The 27,087-nt window shown below is 41.8% G+C and overlaps 1 protein-coding gene across 4 annotated transcripts in view; it reads right to left on the bottom strand.

Annotated features, from left to right (window-relative positions):
• LOC311127847 (phospholipid phosphatase 1-like) overlaps window positions 1–27,087 on the bottom strand; it is a 52,148-nt gene extending 25,061 nt beyond the window's left edge. For 2 of the 4 annotated variants that reach the window (XR_014613151.1, XM_084159734.1), the window contains exons 1-2: window positions 26,602–27,085; window positions 9,130–9,284 (exon numbers count right to left, since the gene is read on the bottom strand). Coding sequence is in view for 2 of the 4 variants with exons in the window: in XM_084159734.1 (XP_084015860.1) it covers window positions 9,130–9,284; window positions 26,602–26,659 (213 nt within the window). In the remaining 2 variants the exon portion in view is untranslated. Of the gene's footprint in view, window positions 1–9,129; window positions 9,285–26,601 lie in introns of all 4 variants that reach the window. The other 2 variants (XR_014613150.1, XM_084159735.1) reach the window with 2 other exon arrangements.

Raw genomic sequence — 27,087 nt, 5'->3', positions numbered from 1 at the left:
CGGTAGAGTTTGTGCATATACAGTGCATTCGGAAAATATTCAGACGCCTTGACTTTTTCCACATTTTGTTACGTTACAGCCTTATTCTAAAATTGATTAAATCGTTTTTTTCCCCCCTCATCAATCTCCACACAATACCCCATAATGACAAAGCAAAAACAGGTTTTTAGAAATGTTTGCAAATGTATTAAATTATAACATTTACATAGGTATTCAGACCCTTTACTCAGTACTTTGTTGAAGCACCTTTTGCAGCGATTACAGCCTTGAGTCTTCTTTGGTATGACGCTACAAGCTTGGCACACCTGTATTTGGGGAGTTTCACCCATTCCTCTCTGCAGATCCTCTCAAGCTCTGTCAGGTTGGATGGGAAGCGTCGCTGCACAGCTATTTTCAGGTCTCTCCAGAGATGTTTGATCGGATTCAAGTCCGGGCTCTGACTTTTCCCGAAGCCACTCCTGCGTTGTCTTGGCTGTGTGCTTAGTGTCGCTGTCCTGTTGGAAAGCGAACCGTTGCCCCAGTCTGAGGTCCTGAGCGCTCTGGAGCAGGTTTTCATCAAGGATCTCTTTGTACTTTAATCTGTTAATCTTTGCCTCGATCCTGACAAGTCTCCCAGTCTCTGCCGCTGAAAAACATCCCCACAGCATGATGCTGCCACCACCATGCTTCACCGTAGGGATGGTGCCAGGTTAACTCCAGACGTGACGCTTGGCATTCAGGCCAAAGAGTTCAATCTTGGTTTCATCAGACCAGAGAATCTTGTTTCTCATGGTCTGAGACGCTTTAGATGCCTTTTGGCAAACTCCAAGTGGGCCGTCATGTGCCTTTTACTGAGGAGTGGCTTCCGTCTGGCCACTCTACCATAAAGGCCTGATTTGTGGAGTGCTGCAGAGATGGTTGTCCTTCTGGAAGGTTCTCCCATCTCCACAGAGGAACACTAGAGCTATGTCAGTGACCATCGGGTTCTTGGTCACCTCCCCGACCAAGGCACATCCCCCCGATTGCTCAGTTTGGCCGGGCAGCCAGTTCTAGGAAGAGTTTTGGTGGTTCCAAACTTCTTCCATTTAAGAATGATGGAGGCCACCGTGTTCTTGGGGATCTTCAAATGGTGCAGAAATGTTTTGGTACCCTTCCCCAGATCTGTGCCTTTACACAATCCTGTCTCGGAGCTCTACGGACAATTCCTTCAACCTCATGGCTTGGTTTTTGCTCTGACGTGCACTGTCAAATGTGGGATCTTATATAGACAGCTGTGTGCCTTTCCAAATCATGTCCAATCAATTGAATTTACCACAGGTGGACGCCAATCAAATTGTAGAAACATCTCAAGGATGATCAATGGAAAACAGGATGCACCTGAGCTCAATTTCGAGTCTCATAGCAAAGGGTCTGAATACTTATGTAAATAAGGTATCTGTTTTTTATTTTGTATACATTTGCAAACAATTCTAAAAACCTGTTTTCGCTTTGTCATTATGGGGTATTGTGTGTAGAATCCTGAGGGAAAAATATTTAATACATTTTAGAATAAGGCTGTAATGTAACAAAATGTGGAAAAAGTCAAGGGGTCTGAATACTTTCCGAAGGCGTTGTATTATGACAACATTTAGTGACATTTCTGTTCGTTTTGGACTTCGGTGAGTGTTTTTTCGGCTTTTTTCTGGAGGCAAGCCAAAGTCTGGAGCCGAAATATATGCCCCTTCAGTGATTGGCCAACAGTAGGGATTCTTCAAGAAATTATTTGTCGTCATTCAATGAGAAATTACTTGTTTTCATGCAAATTTTTTCATTGACAATACTGCACCAAACATCTTGGTTAGAGGGGTCCCGTGTGGCTCAGTTGGTAGAGCATGGCACTTGCAACACCAGGGTTGTGGGTTTGATTCCCACAGGGGACCAGTATGGGAAAATGTATGCACTCACTACTGTAAGTTGCTCTGGATAAGATCGTCTGCTAAATGATGTAAAATTGGGCAACTAATATCGCTTTGAAAGATTTCTTGAGTTATCTTAGATTAATTCTGACTATTTTGAGGAAGTGTCTACTGGCTACGGCGTCTCAAAACGGACAAACAGTACTATTGCCGCTTTTGTCTCGTTTTTCAAGCGAAGGTCTTTTAAGGGAGTATGCGAGCACACTCGTTCGGCTAGGCGCCAGCCGAATCTGAAGCATGCGGACACCTTAAGACTGACAGGAATAGAACATTCAGAGAGGAACGTCAAGACATATCTAAGTAGATATTTAAATACCGCAGGCTGTCAGGAACATAAGGAATGAAAAGTTAATAACATTGTGGTTAGAGATTTGTTATGGCAACAGCCACTACTCACTCCCCTGGTGAAGAGAAGGTGTTAATGGAAGAACAAACCACGCCCAAATGATTCCCCTGCACTGCTTCACACCCTTAATTAACTTTCACAGCTGCTTTGTGCTTGAGTGCACAGTGCAGTGGACTGGACATGCAATCTGACAAGTAGTTGTCCATTCCACAACAACTCCCAATAGTGCTTGTTCTCTCTTGATCTCCCTCTCTGGGTTCCTTTAAGGGCACAGCAGGTCATCCTGTTGGAAGTGGGCGATTCCACGGCAACAAAAAATATTTTTGGCATCTCAGATTGTTCTGGCAATTCTCACATAGAAACGTCATTAGGAGGAAGGATGTTGGACCTGCCTTTTTACATTTATCACAAACCATTTTTGAGAAAATCATAAAATCATCAATTTTAGGCCCTTTTTAGACCTATACATGCCTCCTGTAAGACCTTATGATCCGTGAACCGTACATGATACAGACAATATCTTCGCGTCATTACACTCTTTATAGTGTACTCTATGGAGTATTTCTAGATTATGAAATACACATTTATCTTTCAACATAAAATAATATTAATATCTCAAAATTACTCAACCAATTACTTTGGTTTTGTTCATTTTAAGACATTGTTTGGAACATTATACTCTACAAGTACATCACATTTCCAGAGGGGGCTCTCTGCTAATTCTGAAGTTCTGATACATTTTATGAGCACCACCAACACGGATTAAACGGGAACTCCCTCTGCTTGTGATTTGCTGAATGTGCAATCCTAAAGGAGGGCTGTGATTGGTTAATGACCTATAACGTCAATTTCTATGTATAAAAAATGGGTCATATCATTAAAAGTACCAGAGAGCCCACTCCGGAAATGTGATGTGTTTGAAGAGTATATTGTTTCAAACAATGTCTAAACATTAGCAAAATCAAAAAGGGCATTTTAGATATTCATATAAATGTTTTAATGTTGAATAGATTAACGTTAAAATTGGTATTTCAGAATATTGACATACTCCATATGTTAACGCACACTATAAGATGTACAATGACACCAAGATGTTGTCTGTACCATGTACGGTTCACAGCTCATAGGGTCTTACAGGAGGCATGTATAGGTCTAAAAGGGCCTAAAATGGCCACTTTCATCATGATGATATAAATGTTTAAAAAGCATGTCAAACATCCTTCCTCCCAATGAAGTTCCTATGTGAGAATTGCCAGAAAGATCGGAGATACCAAAAACATTTTCCGCTCCCGCTGGCCCTGAATCGCCCAAGTAACTCGGAGGAATGCTGTAACTCCTCTGAGGAAGATTCACCTGGTTTCAATGTTAGTTACATGAGAAACTTCACAATAGAGTTTCACACTACATACAGTACGGAAACTGTATTTGCTTCTAACGTGCTGTGGAAGCATGTTTTTATTTCACCTTTAATTTATACAGGTACGTCAATTAAGAAAATGTTTTAGTAGTTAGTAATAAACACAAAAACGTAACATCCCACACTGATAGCTCTACAACACACATTGAACCAAAGAACGTAGAAACTGGACATGTAGAAAGCCCCCCAAAAGAGTTGAAGTTAGTTAACATTAGTATGCAAATACTCTCCATGACTGATCTAAGGGGGTTGTATTTCTGGACGTTATCATGGTCAGATCATGCTGCTGTCATCACAAAGGACCCCAGAACAGTCTGGCTATCAAGGACTGAGAGGAGAAACTGGTCCAACACAGAGTCACGTGACAGATTCACTCTCGCTTTACAGACCCACTGTTCCTCAGAGCGAAAGCTGCATTGTGAAGCACCCCAGTTTGAAATGTTGATGTATAATATAAATAAATCAGTATAAACCATAAATAGTGTAGTCCAGGGGACTGGAGTGGAAATAGTAAACAGAAACAGTGAAACTTGTGTATGGGACTCCAGTAGATTATGACGGCATAAGCATTGGTAATGGAAAACAAAAGTCTAGAGTGTGTGTACACGTTTTACTATAATCTGTATCAACATAGTCAAATCTGAGCGTTCCAGGAAAGTATTCCAGTTGGACAGAGAAAGTAGCCGGTGTTTGTTCCAAAGCCTATCAACAGGACCCTCAAGTTTCAATAACATCTCTACATCCAAAGCTCAATTACAAACATGTTGAATTTCTTCTAAATCTAATTTCTGTGTTAGCAGATAAACCTTAGGATCAATTATGTTTGCTATTGCCAAAGTTGGCAAAAGTGGTTAAGGGCAATTCCACAATAACGGAATTGCGCTGACTCAGATTATTCACTTTAAATGTATGCCAAACCAAAAAACATTTATTTCAAAGTTTAACAAACCATAACACTCTATGCACAAATACTACTTTTAACAATTTATACTGAACATTTTACAAAAACACATTTACTGGAAGAACTGTGCAAATGCAAAGTTTGGTAACAGAATTTTGGTAAAATCTCCAACGTTTCCAAAAACTCTTAAATGCTGTATCTGCTCCGAATTAATATTTAACGATGTCTGCAGAAAGAATGGTGTGTCTGCTATGATATGACACATTGACTTTGAATTTTTTTTTATTTTGGTTATTGAACTACAGTAAGTGAACTGGATTTATACCCGGTAACGGAATGTCATCGTGGGTCCCTGATCTGTAGTACACAGAAATGTATAATTATGGATATGAAAGTGATTCTCTTCATGTATCCTGAATAAGTACACAAAAAGGTAGAAATATGCAATATCCTCACTACTACTACTACTACTACTACTACTACCCCCCAAACAAGACAAAATTGTGTAGGTCCGAATCTGAACAAATCATTGATATCTATATTTCACAAGTAGGGGACATCAAAGTACAGAACAGTAGAGTACAGTACGAGTTCAGTACAGTAGACTAAATTACAGTACAGTTCAGTACAGTACTCAACTCTAGTGTGCTGTACTGTAACGAACTCTACTGTACTAAACTTTTATTTACTGTACTGAACTCTACTGTACAGTACTGAGCTATACTTTACTGTGCTGTCCAAACTTGTGAATCCAACTGTGGTTTGTGACTACTATGATTTGTCATTGTAGCCAATCAAATTGCAGAAATTATGTTACGGATTCTTCTGAAATTCCGTTACCGATTTGATATATACAAAAAAAAGTTTTAATCACTTAATAATTTATAAAACAAAATAGATATTAGTAAAAACACTATAAACTAGTTGATAGGTCTACTTTTACTTGTTAATTCTGTGAGCTTAAATGATCCTCCCTCCTGAGGGAGAGATATTAGAAAATATATGTAGTTTTTTTGGTAACGGAAATTCAAGGCACATAAGGCAATGTTTCTTAAACTTACAGAAGGCAAAGAATTTTATCCAAAACTAAAAATAAGTGTTGATATTAGTTGGTAGGGGTCTTCAACATTGTGTTTTGATGTATTTCTAATACCTTTTAAGATTTTTCTGGTAGATGTTCTCTAAGACACCTTTTCCATCTGTTTGACCAGAACTCAAAGCCTTTGCTTATTCAAAATTTGTACAATGGAAAATGGTTGTAAAATGTATATACAGTACCTTGTGAAAGTATTCAGACCCCTTGACTTTTTCCACATATTGTTACGTTACAGCCTTATTCTAAAATTGATTAAATAAAACAATTTCCTCAGCAATCTACACAAAAAAAATAACATAATGACGAAGCGAAAACAGGTTTTTAGAAATGTTTGCAAATGTATTCAAATCAAAAAACAGAAATACCTTATTTACATAAGTATTCAGACTCTTTGATATGAAGGCCCTTTGCTATTGAGCTCAGGTGCATCCTGTTTCCATTAATCATCCTTGATTGGAGTCCACCTGTGGTCATTTCAATTACATGGACATGATTTGGAAAGTCACACACCTGTCTATATAAGGTCCCAAAGTTGACAGTGCATGTCAGAGCAAAAACCAAGCCATGAGGTCGAAGGAATTGTCCGTAGAGCTCCGAGACAGGATTGTGTCGAGGCACAGATCTGGGGAAGGGTACCAAAAAATGTCTGCAGCATTAAAGGTCCCCAAGAACACAGTGGCCTCCATCATTCTTAAATGGAAGAAGTTTGGAACCACCAAGACTCTTCCTAGAGCTGGCCGCCTGGCCAAACTGAGCAATCGGGGGAGAAGGGCCTTGGTCAGAGAGGTGACCAAGAACCCAATGGTCACTCTGATAGAGCTCAAGAGTTCTTCTGTGGAGATGGGAGAACCTTCCAGAAGGACAACCATCTCTGCAGCACTCCACCAATCAGGCCTTTATGGTAGAGTGGCCAGACTGAAGCCACTCTTCAGTAAAAAGGCACATGACAGTCCGCTTGGAGTTTGCCAAAAGGCAACTAAAGACTCTCAGACCATGAGAAACAAGATTCTCTGGTCTGATGAAACCAAGATTGAACTCTTTGGCTTGACTGCCAAGCGTCATGTCTGGAGGAAACCTGGCACCATCCCTACGGTGAAGCATGGTGGTGGCAGCATCAAGCTGTGGGGATGTTTTTCAGGGGCAGGGACTGGGAGACTAGTCAGGATCGAGGCAAAGATGAACAGAGCAAAGTACAGAGCGATCCTTGATGAAAACCTGCTCCAGAGTGCTCAGGATCTCAGACTGGGGCGAAGGTTCACCTTCCAACAGGACAACGACCCTAAGCACACAGCCAAGACAATGCAGGAGTGGCTTTGGGACAAGCCTCTGAATGTCTTTGAGTGGCCCAGCCAGAGCCCAGACTTGAACCTGATGGAACATCTCTGGAGAGACCTGAAAATAGCTGTGCAGCAACGCTCCCCATCCAACCTGACAGAGTTTGTGAGGATCTGCCGAGAAGAATGGGAGAAACTCCCCAAATACAGGTGTGCCAAGCTTGTAGCGTCATACACCCAAGAAGACTCGAGGCTGTAATCGCTGCCAAAGGTGCTTCATCAAAGTACTGCATAAAGGGTCTGAATACTTACATAAATGTGATATTTCAGTGTTTAAAAAACCCCACTAACATTTATAAACAGTTTTTGCTTTGTCATTATGGGGTTTTGTGTGTAGATTGATGAAAACAATTTAATCAATTTTAGAATAAGGCTGTAACCTAACAAAAGTCAAGGGGTGGAACAGGGCTGAAACCGTCCAAACACTAGCTACCCCACCTGCACTCCCCTTCGCCATCTACACTGCCTCATTTATTACTGTTGTTGTCACGTTCTCTTGCATAATTCAACAAGTGTGTCAATAGCAGGATACCCTCAGATTAAAAATCCACACGCTTGGCTCTAGATTACACCCATCTAAACATACTTGACGTTGTTTGCGAGATCAGACATATCACTATAATCTGAGTGTTCATTTTCTGAAGTTTTTCATTTCAGCGCATCTAATTTTTAAACATTTCAACTGTAAATTATAACTTTTTTCAATTGCACGAAAAAGGAACACCCATCAAAATAAAGTAATTGTTCTTCTCTTTCTTGTGATGCAAGTGTCGAGACGGTGCGTTAAATCCCAGACTAAGCTTTGGCGTATTCCATTAAGACCATTTCAGCCATTAACGGGGTGTGTTTGACAGGTCATTACAAACATTTCCGCGGTCGTAAAGTTAACGGGAAAAATTGACAGGCACAACAAAAGTATGAAAGCGTCGCAGGAGTAAAATCAATCTAGTGAGATTTAAGTGACAAGTGGATTTTGCCTAGTTAACAAGGTAACAAAATAAACCGTTTGAGCACAGGGAGTTGCTGGTTTCTCTCAAGTCCTCTAATCTCTTTTTACATTTGAGTCATTTAGCAGATGTCTTATCCAGAGTGACTTACAGTGAGTGCATTCATCTTAAGTGCTCTTAAATGCTCTGTGATATTCAACCCCAGAACACCCATCCTGTGAGTCGCCTGCAAACACCAGGACTTTCTCGCTGAACCGTTGGACTCTAAAGGCCTACTGTTGATGAAAACTTCAGAGAAGCTTTTATAACACAAGCTACAGAAGTGACTGAAATTACATGTGGAAATCAGGATATGTGAAATGAAACGGGGATATGTGAAGGGGAATGGGAACTCTTTCTTGACTGGACATCATCTTTTGAGTTAACCCTTACACAGTTGGCAAAGCTGGTTGAATTAACATGATTACAACCAGTTCATAGGGTTGTAATGGCATCATATCAACTCGTTTTGCTTACTGGGTATGACCTTGTTGAACTTAACCCTTCGGTTCGGACACCTAAGCTCAGTGGACATCCTCCCTAATGTTGAGGCCTTACAGATACTATATGCATCATGACCAAGGCCCCAGATTCATAAAACCTTAAGAAGAAATTTCTTCTTAACTGCCATTTTTTCCTTAACTATAGATTTAAGACGTTAAGCAAAGTTGCTATTACTCAAAAAGGTTATTGGAAATGTTATTGCGCAATTTCTTATGTTTCTCCTTAGCAAAAAGTTAAGAAATTAGATTCTTGAAAATAAAGTTATTGGAAATGTTCTTAATTTCAAGATAGCTAAACCGTTATCTTAAACTCAGGCCATTGAAATATGCTAACATTTCTTAAGTTTTTGCGTAACAAGTGTTTTGTGCATCTGGGCCCAAGGGTTTAACATAAGAACTAAATGTAACATCTTTATGTGATATGTATGTTATATGTGTATTATATTGTATCAATGCATTTAACTTTCACTGAGAGAACAACTGCCTGTTTGTTAGTCATTGTGTAGTAGTAACAGTAACCGCGATGCATTGGTAATTATGCTGCTGTTCAATATTTGGTCAGTTAAAATCTAAGAAATATCTTGTATTGTCAATTCTACTATTGTTACTTACACAGCAAATGGGCAGAGCGAAGCCCACCGTGTAGAGCACAGTGGAGGTGACTGTGCTCTGGTGGAAGGGGTAGCTGATGCTGTCATCGTTACAGAAAAAGCCCCTCTGATAAGGCTTGATTTTGCCCAAGTTAAAGGCTGCCAGGGGCAGTCCCCCTGTGGATGGAGAGAGGTGGTTAAGGGGTTAACTTTGTAATAAAAAAATATAAAATTGAAGTGATACAAGGAATAAACACAGTGAATAATGAATAACAATAACAAGTAAAAATTATATTTATATATAGGGATTACCAGTACCGAGTCGATGTGCAGATGTAAGAGGTAATTGAGGTAGCTATGTACAGTCGTGGTCAAAAGTTGAGAATGACACAAGTATTGGTCTTTACAAAGTTCGCTTCTTCAGTGTTATGAGATAATTTGTCAGATGTTACTATGGTAAACTGAAGTATAATTACAAGCATTAAGAGCGTCTGCTAAATGACTAAAATGTTAATGTAATTCCATAAGTGTCAAAGGCTTTTATTGACAATTACATTTAGTTTATGCAAAGAGTCAATATTTGCAGTGTTGACCCTTCTTTTTCAAGACCTCTGCAATCCGCCCTGGCATGCTGTCAATTAACTTCTGGGCCACATCCTGACTGATGGCAGCCCATTTTTGTTTGTCCACCCGCCTCTTGAGGATCAACCACAAGTTCTCAATGGGATTAAGGTCTGGGGAGTTTCCTGGCCATGGACCCAAAATGTTGATGTTTTGTTCCCCGAGCCACTTAGTTATCACTTTTGCCTTATGGCAAGGTGCTCCATCATGCTGGAAAAGGCATTGGTCGTCAACAAACTGTTCTTGGATGGTTGGGAGAAGTTGCTCTCGGAGGATGTGTTGGTACCATTCTTTATTCATGGCTGTGTTCTTAGGCAAAATTGTGAGTGAGCCCAGTCCCTTGGCTGAGAAGCAACCCCACACATGAATGGTCTCAGGATGCTTTACTGTTGGCATGACACTGATGGTAGCGCTCACCTTGTCTTCTTCGGACAAGGTGTTTTCTGGATGCCCCAAACAATCGGAAAGGGGATTCATCATAGAAAATGACTTTACCCCAGTCCTCAGCAGTCCAATCCCTGTACCTTTTGCAGAATATCAGGCTGTCCCTGATGTTTTTCCTGGAGAGAAGTGGCTTCCTCGCTGCCCTTCTTGACACCAGGCCATCCTCCAAAAGTCTTCGCCTCACTGTGCGCGCAGATGCACTCACATCTGCCTACTGCCATTCCTGAGCAAGCTCTGCACTGGTGGTGCCCCGATCCCGCAGCTGAATCAACTTTAGGAGACGGTCCTGGCGCTTGCTGGACTTTCTTGGGCGCCCTGACGCCTTCTTCACAACAATTGAACCTCTCTCCTTGAAGTTCTTGATGATCCGATAAATGGTTGATTTAGGTGCAATCTTACTAGCAGCAATATCTTTGCCTGTGAAGCCCTTTTTGTGCAAAGCAATGATGACGGCACGTGTTTCCTTGCAGGTAACCATGGTTAACAGAGGAAGAACAATGATTTCAAGCACCACCCTCCTTTTAAAGCTTCCAGTCTGTTATTCTAACTCAATCAGCATGACAGAGTGATCTCCAGCCTTGTCCTCGTCAACACTCTCACCTGTGTTAACGAGAGAATCACTGACATGATGGCAGCTGGTCCTTTTGTGGCAGGCTGAAATGCAGTGGAAATATTTTCTGGGGGATTAAGTTCATTTTCATGGCAAAGAGGGACATGATCACTCTTCATGACATTCTGGAGTATATGCAAATTGCCATCATCAAAACTGAGGCAGCAGACTTTGTGAAAATTTGTATTTGTGTCATTCTCAAAACTTTTGACCACGACTGTACATATAGGTAGTGGTTAAGTGACTTGGCAACAGGATAAATAATAGACTGAGCTGTAGCAGCAGCGTATGTGGAGCAGTAGCAGGAGTGTGTGTGTGAGTATGTGGTGTCAGTATGCATGTGTGCGCATGTTATGAGTGTGTGTATGTAGCGCGTATGTGTGTGTTGGGATGTCAGTGTAAAGGCGTCAGCAGGCTTTAGTTCAGCTGTATAACCTTTTGAGGATCTGAAGGCCCATGCCAAATCTTTTTAGCCTCCTGAAGGGGAAGAGGTGCTGTTGTGCCCTCTTCACAACAGTGTGTGAGTGTGGACCATGTTAATTCCTTAGTGATGTGGACAGCGAGGGACTTGCAGCCCCATCGATGTGGTTGGGGGCGTGCTCGCCCCTCCGTTTCCTGTAGTCCACGATCAGCTCTTTTGTCTTGCTGACATTGAGGGAGAGGTTGTTGTTCTGGCACCACACTGCCAGGTCTCTGACCTCCTCCGTATAGGCTGCCTCATTGTCGTCGGTGATCAGTCCTACCACCGTCATGTCGTCAGCCAACTTGATGATGGTGTTAAGAGTTGTGCGCGGCCACGCAGTCATGGGTGAACAGGGACTACAGGAGGGGACTAAGCACACACCCATGAGGACCCCCCCGTGTTGATGGTCAGCGTAGCTGATGTGTTGTTGCCTACCCTCACCGACTGGGGGTGGCCTGTCAGGAAGTCCATGATCCAGTTGCAGAGGGAGGTGTTCAGTCCCAGGGTCCTGAGCTTGGTGATGAGCTTGGAGAGGACTATGATGCTTAATGGTTAGCTGTAGTCAATGAACAGCATTCTTACATCGGTATTCCTTTTGTCCAGGTGGGTGAGGGCAGTGTGGAGTGCAATAGAGATTTTGTCATCTGTGGATCTGTTGTGGCGTAATTTGAATTGGAGTGGGTCCAGGGTGTCTGGGATGATGGTGTTGATGTGAGCCATGGTTATAGATGCGAGTGCTACGGGGCAATAGTAATTTAGGCAGGTTACCTTGGCGTTCTTGGGCACGGGACTATGGTAGTCTGCTTGAAACAAGTTGGTATTACACACCGGGGCAGGGATAGGTTGAAAATGTCAGTGAAAACACTTGCCAGCTGGTCAGCGCATGCTCCGAGTACACGTCCAACAGGGTTGGGGTCAATTCAGTTTTCTATTCAGTCAATTAGGAGGCCTCCTCTAGCTCAGTTGGTAGAGCATGGCGCTTGCAACGCCAGGGTTTTGGGTTCGTTTCCCACGTGGGGCCAGTATGTAAAATGTATGCACTCACTAACTGTAAGTCGCTCTGGATAAGAGCGTCTGCTAAAATGACTAAAATGTAAAATGTAAAATTAGTAAGTGAATTTACATTGTTTTGAGGAGTTTTGGGCATCGACTTCGACTTGAATTGAAATGGAATTGACCCAAACCCTGCTACCTATAGCCTACTAGCCAGCCACAACCAAACCTTCCAAGCTGCTCTCTCTTTTCTGTCTGGTATCTAAATCTGGGGTGTTCATTTCTCATTGTCAGCTGTGCCACCCCGTTAAGTTGAGTGGCAGTGACAGCTGAGAGCGCCTGTGGGTCTGTAAAACACAGCAGGCCACAACAAAATCCCAGGACTCCCTTTCCTCTCTCTCTCGTAATCTTATCCTGTGTTGGCCTCCTCTCTTCAAAGAGGACAGGGGAGGACACTGGTCATGGTTAAGCTTCAGTGTAAATAGCCCAGAGAAATATCCATACACCAATACACTCAATTAATACTAGGCTAGGCGGCTTCTGGGTCTAGGGAAAGAGTGTGGTTAGAGTGTGGTCAAATTGAAAAGTCAAGTCAAACATTCAAATGGGCTGTTACACTCCTTCATATGTTTAGGTTACTTTGTTGTCTGCGAAACTGCAGAGATAAAAGCACCACCAACATGCTGTCATGAGCAGAGTAACTTAAAACCAACCATATGGGTTTAGTTATGTGAGCAAGCCTGACAAACACACACACACCCCTAGTAATTACCTATAGACCACAATTTCAAGAGACAGCTATGAAGTTATCGGTAGTCACCTCCTGTAGACAAATCTAGACATCAGTGATTGAGGGGCCATACAGTGGCTTGCGAAAGTATTCACCCCCCATGGCATTTTTCCTATTTTGTTGCCTTACAACCTGGAATTAAAATTGATTTTTGGGGGGGTTGTATCATTTGATTTACACAACATGCCTACCACTTTGAAGACGCAAAATATTTTTTATTGTGAAACAAACAAGAAATAAGACAAAAAAACTGAAAACCTGAGCGTGCATAACTATTCACCCCCACCAAAGTCAATACTTTGTAGAGCCACCTTTTGAAGCAATTACAGCTGCAAGTCTCTTGGGGTAGGTCTCTATAAGCTTGGCACATCAGCTTGGCGAACACCAAATGTTATTGCTTATTTTTTTCTTTAAGCAATGGCTTTTTTCTGGCCACTCTTCCATAAAGCCCAGGTCTGTGGAGTGTACGGCTTAAAGTGGTACTATGGACAGATACTCCAATCTCCGCTGTGGAGCTTTGCAGCTCCTTCAGGGTTATCTTTGGTCTCTTTGTTGCCTCTCTGATTAATGCCCTCCTTGCCTGGTCCGTGAGTTTTGGTGGGTGGCCCTCTCTTGGCAGGTTTGTTGTGGTGCCACATTTAAAAACAAAAATTATAATGGATTTAATGGTGCTCCTTGGGATGTTCAACGTTTCGGATATTTTCTTATAACCCAACCCTGATCTGTACTTCTCCACAACTTTGTCCCTGACCTGTTTGGAGAGCTCCTTGGTCTTCATGGTGTCGCTTGCTTGGTGGTGCCCCTTGCTTACTGGTGTTGCAGACTCTGGGGCCTTTCAGAACAGGTGTATATATATATATATATATACACTGAGATCATGTGACACTTAGATTGCACACAGGTGGACTTTATTTAACTAATTATGTGACTTCTGAAGGTAATTGGTTGCACCAGATCTTATTTAGGGGCTTCATAGCAAAGGGGGTGAATACATGTGCACGCACCACTTTTCCATTATTTACTTTTTAGAATTCTTTGAAACAAGTTATTTTTTTCATTTCACTTCACCAATTTGGACTATTTAAAAATCCACTTAAATTACAGGTTGTAATGCAACAAAATAGGACAAATACCAAGGGGGATGAATACTTTTGCAAGGCACTGTACTTGCAAATATTCGAAACAGTTTGAACTGTTTCGTCTCAAACTCCTCATCAGCCAAATAAAATCGTTTACGTAGTTGCACGTGATAGAACTAGCTTTTCCCCATCAGATAGCAATAGCATAGGGCCAAGTATGCCAGGTTAACAACACCAACTGGACGTGATTATTTCCATTGACAAATGCTAGATCAGCCAATTACAAATGTTGACGTAGTTGGACGAGGGTCCTTAACAGAAGTCACACGGCACCATCTGCTAATCAAAGTTATTAAAACACGCATTGTAGACACTATTTCACATTTCTTGTTTATGTGCGCATCTGTTTGTTTGGCTGGCTCTGCTGAGTCTACCTCTTTCACAATTTGCAGCAAGTTCAAATCCAGGTGAGTTATATTTTTTTCCTTGGAAATGTATAATTACATTAATTGTGACAGTGTGTTGTGAAGGTTGCAGCCAAAACCTTATAAATTAAGGTTACAAATATATTTAACGAGGAGCTTCTTGGAGACCCTCTTGCAGACAGACACATAGGCTACTGCTATACAGAGCTGTAGATCTTCCAGAGCGCACCGGAGCCACGCTTCGCCACTTCTCAGAATGGTGCTTGTTTAATAAAAGTTTAGATCAAAGCTGAATCAATGTCTCACAATATCACTTAAGCCTTGTTCCCATTGGCATTTTGAAGTGACTCAAATCCAAATTTTTGGCATATCCGATTTGAATCTTATTTTTCCGGCAGTCTGAACAGCAAAAAAGCACATGGAATCTGATATTTCAAGCCATATTTCAAACCAACTTCGTAGGTGGTTTGAAGTCAGATACAAATCTGATTCCTGGCCATGCGACTTGTCTGAACGGTCAAATCAGATTTATTTGCCCTCAAGTGGTTTTTAGACTTATTTGGCATATATTTTTGCTTCATAGCTACTCTGTAGACAGTTTAACAAGAACATGTGGTAACTAACTAGCTTGTTAATAGTTTACAAACAAATGAGTGAATGTGCTAAAAAGCAGCTACCTTGCTAGCTAGTTGACTGCTGTGGCTAGCCAAAAAGGACTTGTTTTGAAAGTTGGATCATCGTATCCTTTGAGCCTTTAAAAAAAGTGTTCAAACACTATGATTTTGAACATTCAAAGCAACTGGCAGATGTCCATGGCAGGCTTTGTTGTCAACCTAGCTTGCTACATAACTTCTGAGTGATGGGAAGCACGAGCACCACCACCTATCAGCCTACACCACTGCGCACACACCCGTTGTTACTATGACAACTAGCGTAGCCATGTCAGCAAATGACTGCTGTTTGAACACACACACACAAATCCGATTTGGTAACTTGTAACTTACAGTAACAAAACTGATTGAGCAAAGGCCTGCAGTGTGAACAAGGCTTTAATGATTAATTAGTATTCTACATAGGCCTAAAATACCGACTATAATAGCATAGTTTAATGTTACTGTTAGACCAAAAACACCCCTTCATTTCTTATGTAGGCTACACTTACATGTACAAAGTTATATATGTATTATTATAATCATCCACTTGGTCACATATACAGTTGAAGTCAAAAGTTTACATACACCTTAGCCAAATACATTTAAACTCTGTTTTTCACAATTCCTGACATTTAATCCTAGTAAAAATTCCCTGTTTTAGGATTGAGGTCAGGGCTTTGTGATGGCCACTCCAATACCTTGACTTTGTTGTCCTTAAGCCATTTTGCCACAACTTTGGAAGTATGCTTGGGGTCATTGTCCATTTGGAAGACCCATTTGCGACCAAGCTTTAACTTCCTGACTGACGTCTTGAGATGTTGCTTCAATATATCCACATCATTTTCCTTCCTCATGATGCCAACTATTTTGTGAAGTGCACCAGTCTCTCCTGCAGCAAAGCACCCCCACAGCATGATGCTGCCACCCCCGTGCCTTACGGCTGGGATGGTGTTCTTCGGCTTGCAAGCAGCCCCCCTTTTTCCTCCAAACATAACGATGGTCATTATGGCCAAACTGTTCTATTTCTGTTTCATCAGACCAGAGGACATTTCTCCAAAAAGTACGATCTGTCCCCATGTGCAGTTGCAAACCGTAGTCTGGCTTTTTTATGGCGGTTTTGGAGCAGTGGCTTCTTCCTTGCTGAGCGGCCTTTCAGGTTATGTCGATATAGGACTCATTTTACTGTGGATATAGATACTTTTGTACCTGTTTCCTCCAGCATCTTCACAAGGTCCTTTGCTGTTGTTCTGGGATTGATTTGCACTTTTCGCACTAAAGTACGTTCATCTCTAGGAGACAGAATGTGTCTCCTTCCTGAGTGGTATGATGGCTGCGTGGTCCCATGGTGTTTATACTTGCGTACTATTGTTTGTACAGATGAACGTGGTACCTTCAGGCATTTGGAAATTGCTCCCAAGGATGAACCAGACTTGTGGAGGTCTACAATTTCTTTTCTGAGGTCTTGGCTGATTTCTTTTGATTTTCCAATTATGTCAAGCAACGAGGCACTGAGTTTGAAGGTAGGCCTTGAAATACATCCACAGGTACACCTCCAATTGACTCAAATTATGTCAATTAGCCTATCAGAAGCTTCTAAAGCCATGACATCATTTTCTGGAATTTTCCAAGCAGTTTAAAAGGCACAGTCAACTTAGTGTATGTAAACTTCTGACCCACTGGAATTGTGATACAGTGAATTATAAGTGAAATAATCTGTCTGTAAACAATTGTTGGAAAAATTACTTGTGTCATGCACAAAGTAGATGTCCTAACCGACTTGCCAAAGATATAGTTTGTTAACAAAAATTTGTGGAGTGGTTGAAAAACGAGTTTTAATGACTCCAACCTAAGTGTATGTAAACTTCCGACTTCAACTGTACGTCTTGAATCGAGCACCATTGACCGGCAGTGAAGATATGTTTTTGTTGTTGCCGCAATGGGGTTCGAACCCATGATTAAAGTGCTGTAATGATTTTGAGTCAACCACTTTAGCAGTGTGTGCCACCAAGAAGCAATGGTAACAACTGTACACGACTGCTATTTGACAAGTCCATAAGACTAATCGTTTTTACGATGTACGTTAAACTGACATGTTTTAAGGACCTAATTTATCTTTTTTCCTTAAAAGCACATGGATGTGTGTGAAACAGATAAGCAAAAACGTAAACATTTTGTCTAACGTTAGTACTAGTAGCCTAGTCAAGGATGCATTTTCTTACAGACCAACAGAACAAAAGTAAACCTTGGTGGCTAAGGTTGACCTATTTTAACAAACGCCATTGGTTGGTGGATATAAAGTCTAAGATCTTTGATATGTTGATGCAGAATTTGTTACAGGAAATAATCACTGTGAGGTTAGCATAGGGCTAACATGTGCCAGGTTATCTCATGGACTCAGCTACAATGTAGCATTCTATCACGTGCAAGTAATTCAACGATTTTAATTGGCTGATGCACATTGAGACCGAGAAACAATTTTAAGTTATGGCCCCGAAGGGTTTGCGTTTTGAATGCCATCATTACACCAAACCACAAACCAAATAATTTATGTGTGTCATGACTGAGGAAGCTAAGGACCACGGGACTGAACACCTCCCTCTGCAACTGGATCATGGACTTCCTGTCGGGCTGCCCACAGGTGGTGAGGGTAGGCAACAACACATCCGCTACGCTGACACTCAACACGGGGGCCCCTCAAGGGTGTGTGCTTAGTCCCCTCCTGTACTCCTTCACCCAAGACTGCGTGGCCGCGCACGACTCCAACGCCATCATTAAGTTTGCCGACGACAATACGGTGGTAGGCCTGATCACCAACGACGATGAGACAACCTATAGGGAGGATGTCAGAGACCTGTCAGTATGGTGCCAGGACAACAACCTCTCCCTCAATGCCATCAAGACAAAGGAGCTGATCGTGGACTACAGGAAACGGAGGGCTGAGCACACCACCCATTCACATCGACAGGGCTGTAGTGGAGCAGGTCGAATGCTTCAAGTTCCTCAGTGTCAACATCACTAAGGACCTCATGGATCAAACACACCAACACAATCGTGAAGAGGGCAAGACAATGCCACTTCTCCCTCAGGAGGCTGAAAAGATTTGGCATGGGCCCTCAGATCCTCACAGTTCTACACTGCACCATTGAGAGCATCTTGACTGGCTGCATCACCGCTTAGTATGGCAACAGCTTGGCATCTGACCGTTAGGCGCTACAGAGGGTAGTGTGAACGGCCCAGTAAATCACTGTGGCCGAGCTCCCTGCCATCCAGGACCTCTATACCAGGTGGTGTCAGAGGAAGGTCCTAAAAATGTCAAAGACTCGAGTCACCTAAGTCATAGACTGTTCTCTCTGCTACTGCATGGCAAGCGGTAGCAGAGCACCAAGTCTGGGACCAAAAGGATCCTGAAAGGCTTCTACCCCCAAGCCATAAGACTGTTGAACAGTTAATCAAATGGCTACCCTGACTATTTGCATTGACACCCTTTTTATTTGCATTGACTCCCTTGCCCCGGTTCTATGCACACTCACTGGCCTCTACCCACACACTCACATATAATACACGGACACTCCAACACAGACATTGTACATACTCGCACACACACACACACTGACGCCACACACAAATGCATATTGACTCTACACACGCAATCACACTTCACATACGCTGCTACTCTGTTTATTATCTATCCTGATTGCCTAGCCACTTTTACCTTGATTACCTCATATACCTGCACATTGACTCGGTACTGGTACTCCTTGTATATAGTTTCGTTATTGTTATTTTATTGTGTTAATATTTCAGTTTTCTTACTTTTTAACTCTGCATTGTTGGGAAAGGGCTCGTAAGTAGGGATTTCACAGCTACACCTGTTGTATTCGGTGCATGTGACAAATAAACTTTGATTTGATTTTGCCTGTTAGAGTAAATGGAAAGAGGGTAGGTGGTGGTGTCATGGTAGGTGTCAGTAAGAGCCGGGAGAGGTGACATTAACTAGAGAGCGAGAGAGAGCGGCAGAGAGGGAGGGAGAGGTTGTCCAGACTGTTTTCACAGTCTTGCTTTGACCACCAGACGACAGAAAGAGAGAGAAAAAAAAGTTATGAGCTGAACATAACAGTATGCCAGTGGAAGGAAGGACAGTAGCAGGTGACCCAACTGTGGTTTGTGACTACTATGAGTTCCCATTGTAATTCTGTTACTGATTTGGTGAAAGAATTACAAGTTTTAATCACTTAATAATTGATAAACAAACTTGATATCAGTAAAAACACCAACTAATTAGTACGTCTACCTTTATGTGTTACTTCTGTGAACGTTCATTATCCTTCCTCGTCATGAGGGAGAGAAATTTGAAAATATCTTTACGATATGTGGGTTTTTGGTAACAGAATTACAAGGCACAAGGCAACCTTTCTTAAACTGACAGAAGGCAAATAATTTATCTAAAACAAAATATACGTTTTGATATTAGTTGGCAGTGGTCTTTACTTAAACATTGTGTTTTTATGTATTTCGAATACCATTTAAGACTTTTTCTGGTAGATGTTGTCTAAGGCACCTTTTCTATCTGTTTGACCAGAAATCAAAGCCTTTGCTTATTAGAAATTTTTAGGATGGAAAATTGTAAAAAAAAAGATATGCCTTAATTTCTCCCCACCCAAAATAGACTAAGCTTTGATTTGACACCCAATTTGACATGGTCAAATATTAACTTCATGTTGGGGCTCATGGGTCCTTTTAGAGATGGACATGCCCCTAATGTTCAGCACACAGGGAAATTAAATTAGAGCACTGCACTTTGGGATACATTATCTATGACTCATCAAGGACTTCCATAATTCAGAATGAGATTAAACCCCTACACAAATCCGTTGAGACATGAGTCATAATCTGAAAAAGAGATGATCAGAACTTTACATGATATATTATTTAGGCCTAGTATCGCATAAGCCAGGCATTGTTATAAGTAGCCTAAGTTACAAAATGCACCAGTGCAGACTGACAACTTGACCAGGTAATGATTTTAGAATTCCTAAGTATATAATGAGACAGGTTGGGTTATCCATAATGGGTTTTCTATAAAGCGATTAAGAGAATCCCTAACACAATAAGGCCATGTTTCCAGGTAAAAATGAAAAAATCATCACAAATTAATGGTAATTCAATATTGCCTGAAATAGAAGACAGTCCCCTGATAGCGTTGAATAGATAATGTGTAGACGCATGATAGAGGTGTTGGCTGGAACTTGATGCAATCTAAACAACACCAAGGCTCATGCCATGGTTCTACAGGTTGTCAGGAGTTACATTGTAACAATCATTCTAGAAAGCAAGTGTTACATTTGTTACCATTCTCTATTACATTGTAACCACATCAACCTCACATGCACCATGAACTGATCAACATCAATCAACTGAGTGACCCAGCAGCAGCAGTCAATAAAATATTTGTTCTGCTGTTTATTATTTATAATCAAACTATTAACTTATTCAAGAAAGATGCACCCTCTTGTTTGACAAATAGGCAACAAATAACCACTCCCTTCGTCTTCCACTGTGGTTTGAGATTCGGTATTTGCCAGACATTCAGACCTTCAAACTTCAATAGCTTGCAAATGATTTGAGCAACATACTTCAGGTTCTTTATCAAGGAAAAATGGTTAACAACATTGCACAGGTTTTATTTCCCCACTTCAGACATGAGTTTCATAAATCACATAGCAATGTTTAGGCAGCCTGGCGCGCCTACAATGTAACTAGTTAGGGACTGTCAACAAAGTGCATGATCACAATATTTACGTTTCAATAGCTCCTCAACCATGTGACTTAGCAACCTCATTTCAATTGTCTATTATTCCTTACATAGAGAGGAATGTTGCACAGCCTTTAGTTCTCACAAAATTATTACAACACTTAAAATGATATATACACTACCGTTCAAAAGTTTGGGGTCACTAAGAAATGTCCTTGTTTTCGAAAGAAAAGCAAATTTTTTGTCCATTAAAATAACATCAAATTGATCAGAAATACAGTGTAGATATTGTTAATGTTGTAAATGGCTATTGTAGCTGAAAACTGCTGATTTTTTATATCTACATAGGCGTACCGAGACCCATTATCAGCAACCTTCAGTCCTATGTTCCAATGGCACATTGTGTTTGCTAATCCAAGTTTATCATTTTAAAAGGCTAACTGATCATTAGAAAACCCTTTTGCAATTATGTTAGCAGAGCTGAAAACTGTTGTGCTGATTAAAGAAGCAATAAAACTGGCCTTCTTGAGACTAGTTGAGTATCTGGAGCATCAGCAATTGTCGGTTCGATTACAGGATCAAAATGGCCAGAAATAAAGAACTTTCTTCTGAAACTCGTCAGTCTATTCTTGTTCTGAGAAATGAAGGCTATTCCATGCAAGAAATTGCCAAGAAACTGAAGATCTCATACAACGCTGTGTACTACTCCCTTCACAGAACAGCGCAAACTGGCTCTAACCAGAATAGAAAGAGGAGTGGGAGGCCCCGGTGCACAACTGAGCAAGAGGACAAACACAAACGCCTCACAGGTCCTCAACTAGCAGCTTCATTAAAATAGTACCCACAACACACCAGTCTCAACGTCAACAGTGAAGAGGCGACTCCGGGATGCTGACCTTCTAGGCAGAATTGCAAAGACAAAGCCATACCTCAGACTGGCCAATAAAAAGTAAAGATTAAGATGGGCAAAAGAACACAGACAGTGGACAGATTGGAAAAAAGTTACGGACAGACAAATCGAAGTTTGAGGTGTTCGGATCACAAAGAAGAACATTTGTGAGACGCAGACCAAATGAAAAGATGCTGGAGGAGTGCCCCGTGTAGCTCAGTTGATAGAGCATGGGTTGTGGGTTGGATTCCCACGGGGGGCCAGTATGAAAAAGTATGCACTCACTAACTGTAAGTCGCTCTGGATAAGAGCGTCTGCTAAATTACTAAAATGTAAAAGAAAATGCTTAATGCCATCTGTCAAGCATGGTGGAGGCAATGTGATGGTCTGGGGGTGCTTTAATGATGGTAAAGTGGGAGATTTGTACAGGGTAAAAGGGATATTGAAGAAGGAAGGCTATCACTCATACAATTTCCTCCTACAAAAAGGACAATGACCCAAAGCACAGCTCCAAACTATGCAATAACTATTTACATTTTAGTCATTTAGCAGACGCTCTTATCCAGAGCGACTTACAGGAGCAATTAGGGTTAAGTGCCTTGCTCAAGGGCACATTAACGTCATTTAGCAGACGCTCTTAGCCAGAGCGACTCACAAATTGGTGCGTTCACCCTGTAGCCAGTGGGATAACCACTTTACAATTGGGGGGGGGGGGGGGGGTAGAAGGATTCCTTTATCCTATCCCAGGTATTCCTTAAAGAGGTGGGGTTTCAAATGTCTCCGGAAGGTGGTGAGTGACTCCGCTGTCCTGGCGTCGTGAGGGAGCTTGTTCCACCATTGGGGTGCCAGAGCAGCGAACAGTTTTGACTGGGCTGAGCGGGAACTATGCTTCCGCAGAGGAAGGGGAGCCAGCAGGCCAGAGGTGGATGAGCGCAATGCCCTCGTTTGGGTGTAGGGACTGATCAGAGCCTGAAGGTACAGAGGTGCCGTTCCCCTCACTGCTCCATAGGCAAGCAAAGAAGGGAAGAAGCAGTCAGCTGGTATTCTGTCTATAATGGAGTGGCCAGCACAGTCACCGGATCTCAACCCTATGGTACGTAAGAAGTGCCCATCAAGCCAATCCAACTTGTGGGAGGTGCTTCAGGAAGCATGGGGCGAAAACTCTTCAGATTACCTCAACAAATTGAGAACTAGAATGCCAAAGGTCTGCAAGGCTGTAAATGCTGCAAATGGAGGATTCTTTGACAAAAGCTAAGTTTGAAGGACACAATTATTATTTCTATTAAAAATCATTATTTCTAACCTTGTCAATGACTACATTTCCTATGCATTTTGCTATATTTCCTATTCAAACTCATTTCATGTATGTTTTCATGGAAAACAAGGACATTTCTAAGTGACCCCAAACTTTTGAACGGTAGTATATATATACATACACACAGCTCAAAAGAATAAAGGGAACACTTAAACAACACAATGTAACTCCAAGTCAATCACACTTATGTGAAATCAAACTGTCCACTTAGGAAGCAACACTGTTTGACAATACATTTCACATGCTGTTGTGCAAATGGAATAGACAACAGGTGGAAATTATAGGCAATTAGCAAGACACCCCCAATAAAGGACTGGTTTTGCAGGTGGTGACCACAGACCACTTCTCAGTTCCTATGCTTCCTGGCTGATGTTTTGGTCACTTTTGAATGCTGGCGGTGCTTTCACTCTAGTGGTAGCATGAGACGGAGTCTACAACCCACACAAGTGGCTCAGGTAGTGCAGCTCATCCAGGATGGCACATCAATGCGAGCTGTGCCAAGAAGGTTTGCTGTGTCTGTCAACGTAGTGTCCAGAGCATGGAGGCGCTACCAGGAGACAGGCCAGTACATCAGGAGACGTGGAGGAGGCCGTAGGAGGGTAACAACCCAGCAGCAGGACTGCTACCTCCGCCTTTGTGCAAGGAGGAGCAGGAGGAGCACTGCCAGAGCCCTGCAAAATGACCTCCAGCAGGCCACAAATGTGCATGTGTCTGCTCAAACGGTCAGAAACAGACTCCATGAGGGTGGTATGAGGGCCCGACGTCCACAGGTGGGGGTTGTGCTTACAGCCCAACACTGTGCAGGATGTTTGGCATTTGTCAGAGAACACCAAGATTGGCAAATTCGCCACTGGCGCCCTGTGCTCTTCACAGATGAAAGCAGGTTCACACTGAGCACATGTGACAGAGTCTGGAGACGCCGTGGAGAACGTTCTGCTGCCTGCAACATCCTCCAGCATGACCGGTTTGGCGGTGGGTCAGTCATGGTGTGGGGTGGCATTTCTTTGGGGGGCCTCCATGTGCTCGCCAGAGGTAGCCTGACTGCCATTAGGTACCGAGATGAGATCCTCAGACCCCTTGTGAGACCATATGCTGGTGCGGTTGGCCCTGGGTTCCTCCTAATGCAAGACAATGCTAGACCTCATGTGGCTGGAGTGTGTCAGCAGTTCCTGCAAAAGGAAGGCATTGATGCTATGGACCACCCGTTCCCCAGACCTGAATCCAATTGAGCACATCTGGGACATCATGTCTCGCTCCATCCACCAACGCCACGTTGCACCACAGACTGTCCAGGAGTTGGCGGATGCTTTAGTCCAGGTCTGGGAGGAGATCCCTCAGGAGACCATCCGCCACCTCATCAGGAGCATGCCCAGGCATTGTAGAGAGGTCATACAGGCACGCGGAGGCCACACACACTACTGAGCCTCATTTTGACTTGTTTTAAGGACATTCCATCAAAGTTGGATCAGCCTGTAGTGTGGTTTTCCACTTTAATTTTGAGGGTGACCAAAAATCCAAACCTCCATGGGTTGATAAATTTGATTTCCATTGATAATTTTTGTGTGATTTTGTTGTCAGCACATTCAACTATGTAAAGAAAAAAGTATTTAATAAGATTATTTCATTCATTCAGATCTAGGATGTGTTATTTTAGTGTTCCCTTTATTTTTTTTAGCAGTATATATATATATATATATATATATATATATATATATATATACACACATATACATGCACACACACACACTACCTGTCAAAAGTTTGGACACACCTACTAATACCAGGGTTTTTCTTTATTTTTACATTGTAGAATAATAGTGAAGACATCAAAACTATCAAATTACACATATGAAATCATGTAGTAACCAAAAAAGTATTAAACAAATCAAAATATATTTTATATTTTTGAATCGTCAAATAGCCACACTTTGCCTTGATGACAGCTTTGCACACTCTTGGCATTCCCTCAACCAGCTTCACCTGGAATGCTTTCCAACTGTCTTGAAGGAGTTCCCACATACGCTGAGCACTTGTTGGCTGCTTTTCCTTCACTCTGCGGTTCGACTCATCCCAAACCATCTCAATTGGGTTGAGGTCGGGGGCTTGTGGAGGCCAGGTCATCTGATGCAGCACTCCATCACTTTCCTTCATGGTAAAATAGCCCTTATACAGCCTGGAGGTGTGTTGGGTCATTGTCCTTTTGAAAAACAAATGATAGTCCCACTAAGCCCAAACCAGACCTGAAGCACCTCCCACAGCTCAGCTGCAGTCCTCTGAAACTCCTGGAACATCAATCACGCATCTTGCTAAGCGCAAGAATTATAAAAGCCCTGACGTCTGCGGAGGCTGCATTGCAGTAAATGCTGTACGGCCACTTCAGACATCGGTTTGACCATGCAGAGTCTTTTAGCCAAGAGAGACTAGTATGCATAGTATTGATATTACCCTCTGCTTACAATGAAGGCTAAATGTGCCTCTCTGTTGTGGGCTTGCTGCAAAGGGTGTGCGATGTTTGTACCTACCCTGTGAACATTCCATAGTTGGTTTGAGGTGTCTAGGTTAAGGAGCTATTGAATTTTAAGGGATATATATATATAGATATATATATATATATATATATATATATATATATATATATATATATATATATATATATATATATATACACACACACACACACACACACACACACACACACACATACACACAAACATTTGATAATTTTATGAGAAAACCAAAGGCTGTGCAACACACCTCTCTATGTAAGGAATACTGGACAGTTGAAATGAGATTGCTAAATCACATAGGTGAACAGCTATTGGAATTCTAAAGTTTCAAATATTTATATAAAATCGTATAAGTGCTTTTTCGGAAAACCAAAGAGTGTGCAATGTGTCCGCCTCCCTTTTGAGTAATACAAAGTTGGTTTGAAGTGCTTAGGTCTTGTGATGAAGGAACAATTTAATTGTAAGAATTGTTTTAATAAATATATTCAAAAATAAAATGAATCACTTTATGATAAAACCAAAGGGTGTGCAACATGCCTCTCTTTGTAAGGAATAATGGACAATTTAAATTAGGTTGCTAAATCATGTGGTCCAAGAGTTATTGAAATGTCAATATTGTGATTATGCACTTTGTTGACGGTCCCTAACTAGTTGCATTGACGTTGCGCCAGGCTGCCTACCCCATTGCCATTTGATTATAAAAAAATAAGACCAGTGCAATGTTGTACACATTTTTTCCTTCGTAAAGAGCTTAACTTGAGGTATGTAGCTCAAATTGTTCGCGAGCTATTTAAGTTTGAAGGTCCGAATGTCTGGCTAATATCGAATCTCAAACCCACTGTCTCACGTATACACGTGACAGCGATTGTCAAAAATATCATTATGGAAATAAGGTTAACTCTTTACAATGTAACAACATTATAATAAGCAAGTCATGTCAAGCAGATACATACCGAGAATTAAACAGGCTATGTCAAGCAGAATAAAAGGAATCCCTCTCGTCTCGAACATGATTGTGGCTTCTCCTTCTCAACTCGTGTATACAGATAAAAACAGTTGCTCGAGTTAATTGCTCCTTGGACGTGTTGTTGTCCTATCCTTGAAAGCGCAGTAGCCAAGCCTATCAGTAAACCGCAGATCTCATTAGACTAAAACTACACTACACTTCTACCTAAAAAGATTATTAAAAACCGTCTATTGAGCAGCCTACCATTTGAAGGCTACCCTAATGGCGACAGATAGCCTAATCGCCGTAATTTGACACGGAATCTTCCACTTGGAATTGTCGAATTATCGCGTGCATCGAAATTCTAATCAAAGGCGCCAACGGTGTCCCGGTAAATTAGACGATCCCTGCCGTCTAATTAAAAATCACTTGTCCGACGGCGTAAGATATTCGGAAGAGGTCTGTACGGGACTGCGCACGGAGCCATGCGCAC

Source organism: Coregonus lavaretus (genome assembly GCF_964263955.1).
Source record: "Coregonus lavaretus genome assembly, chromosome: 4".
Lineage (NCBI taxonomy): Eukaryota > Metazoa > Chordata > Actinopteri > Salmoniformes > Salmonidae > Coregonus > Coregonus lavaretus.
The sequence above is the reverse complement of the archived record's forward strand: the minus strand, read 5'-3'. Positions and strand labels throughout refer to the sequence as shown.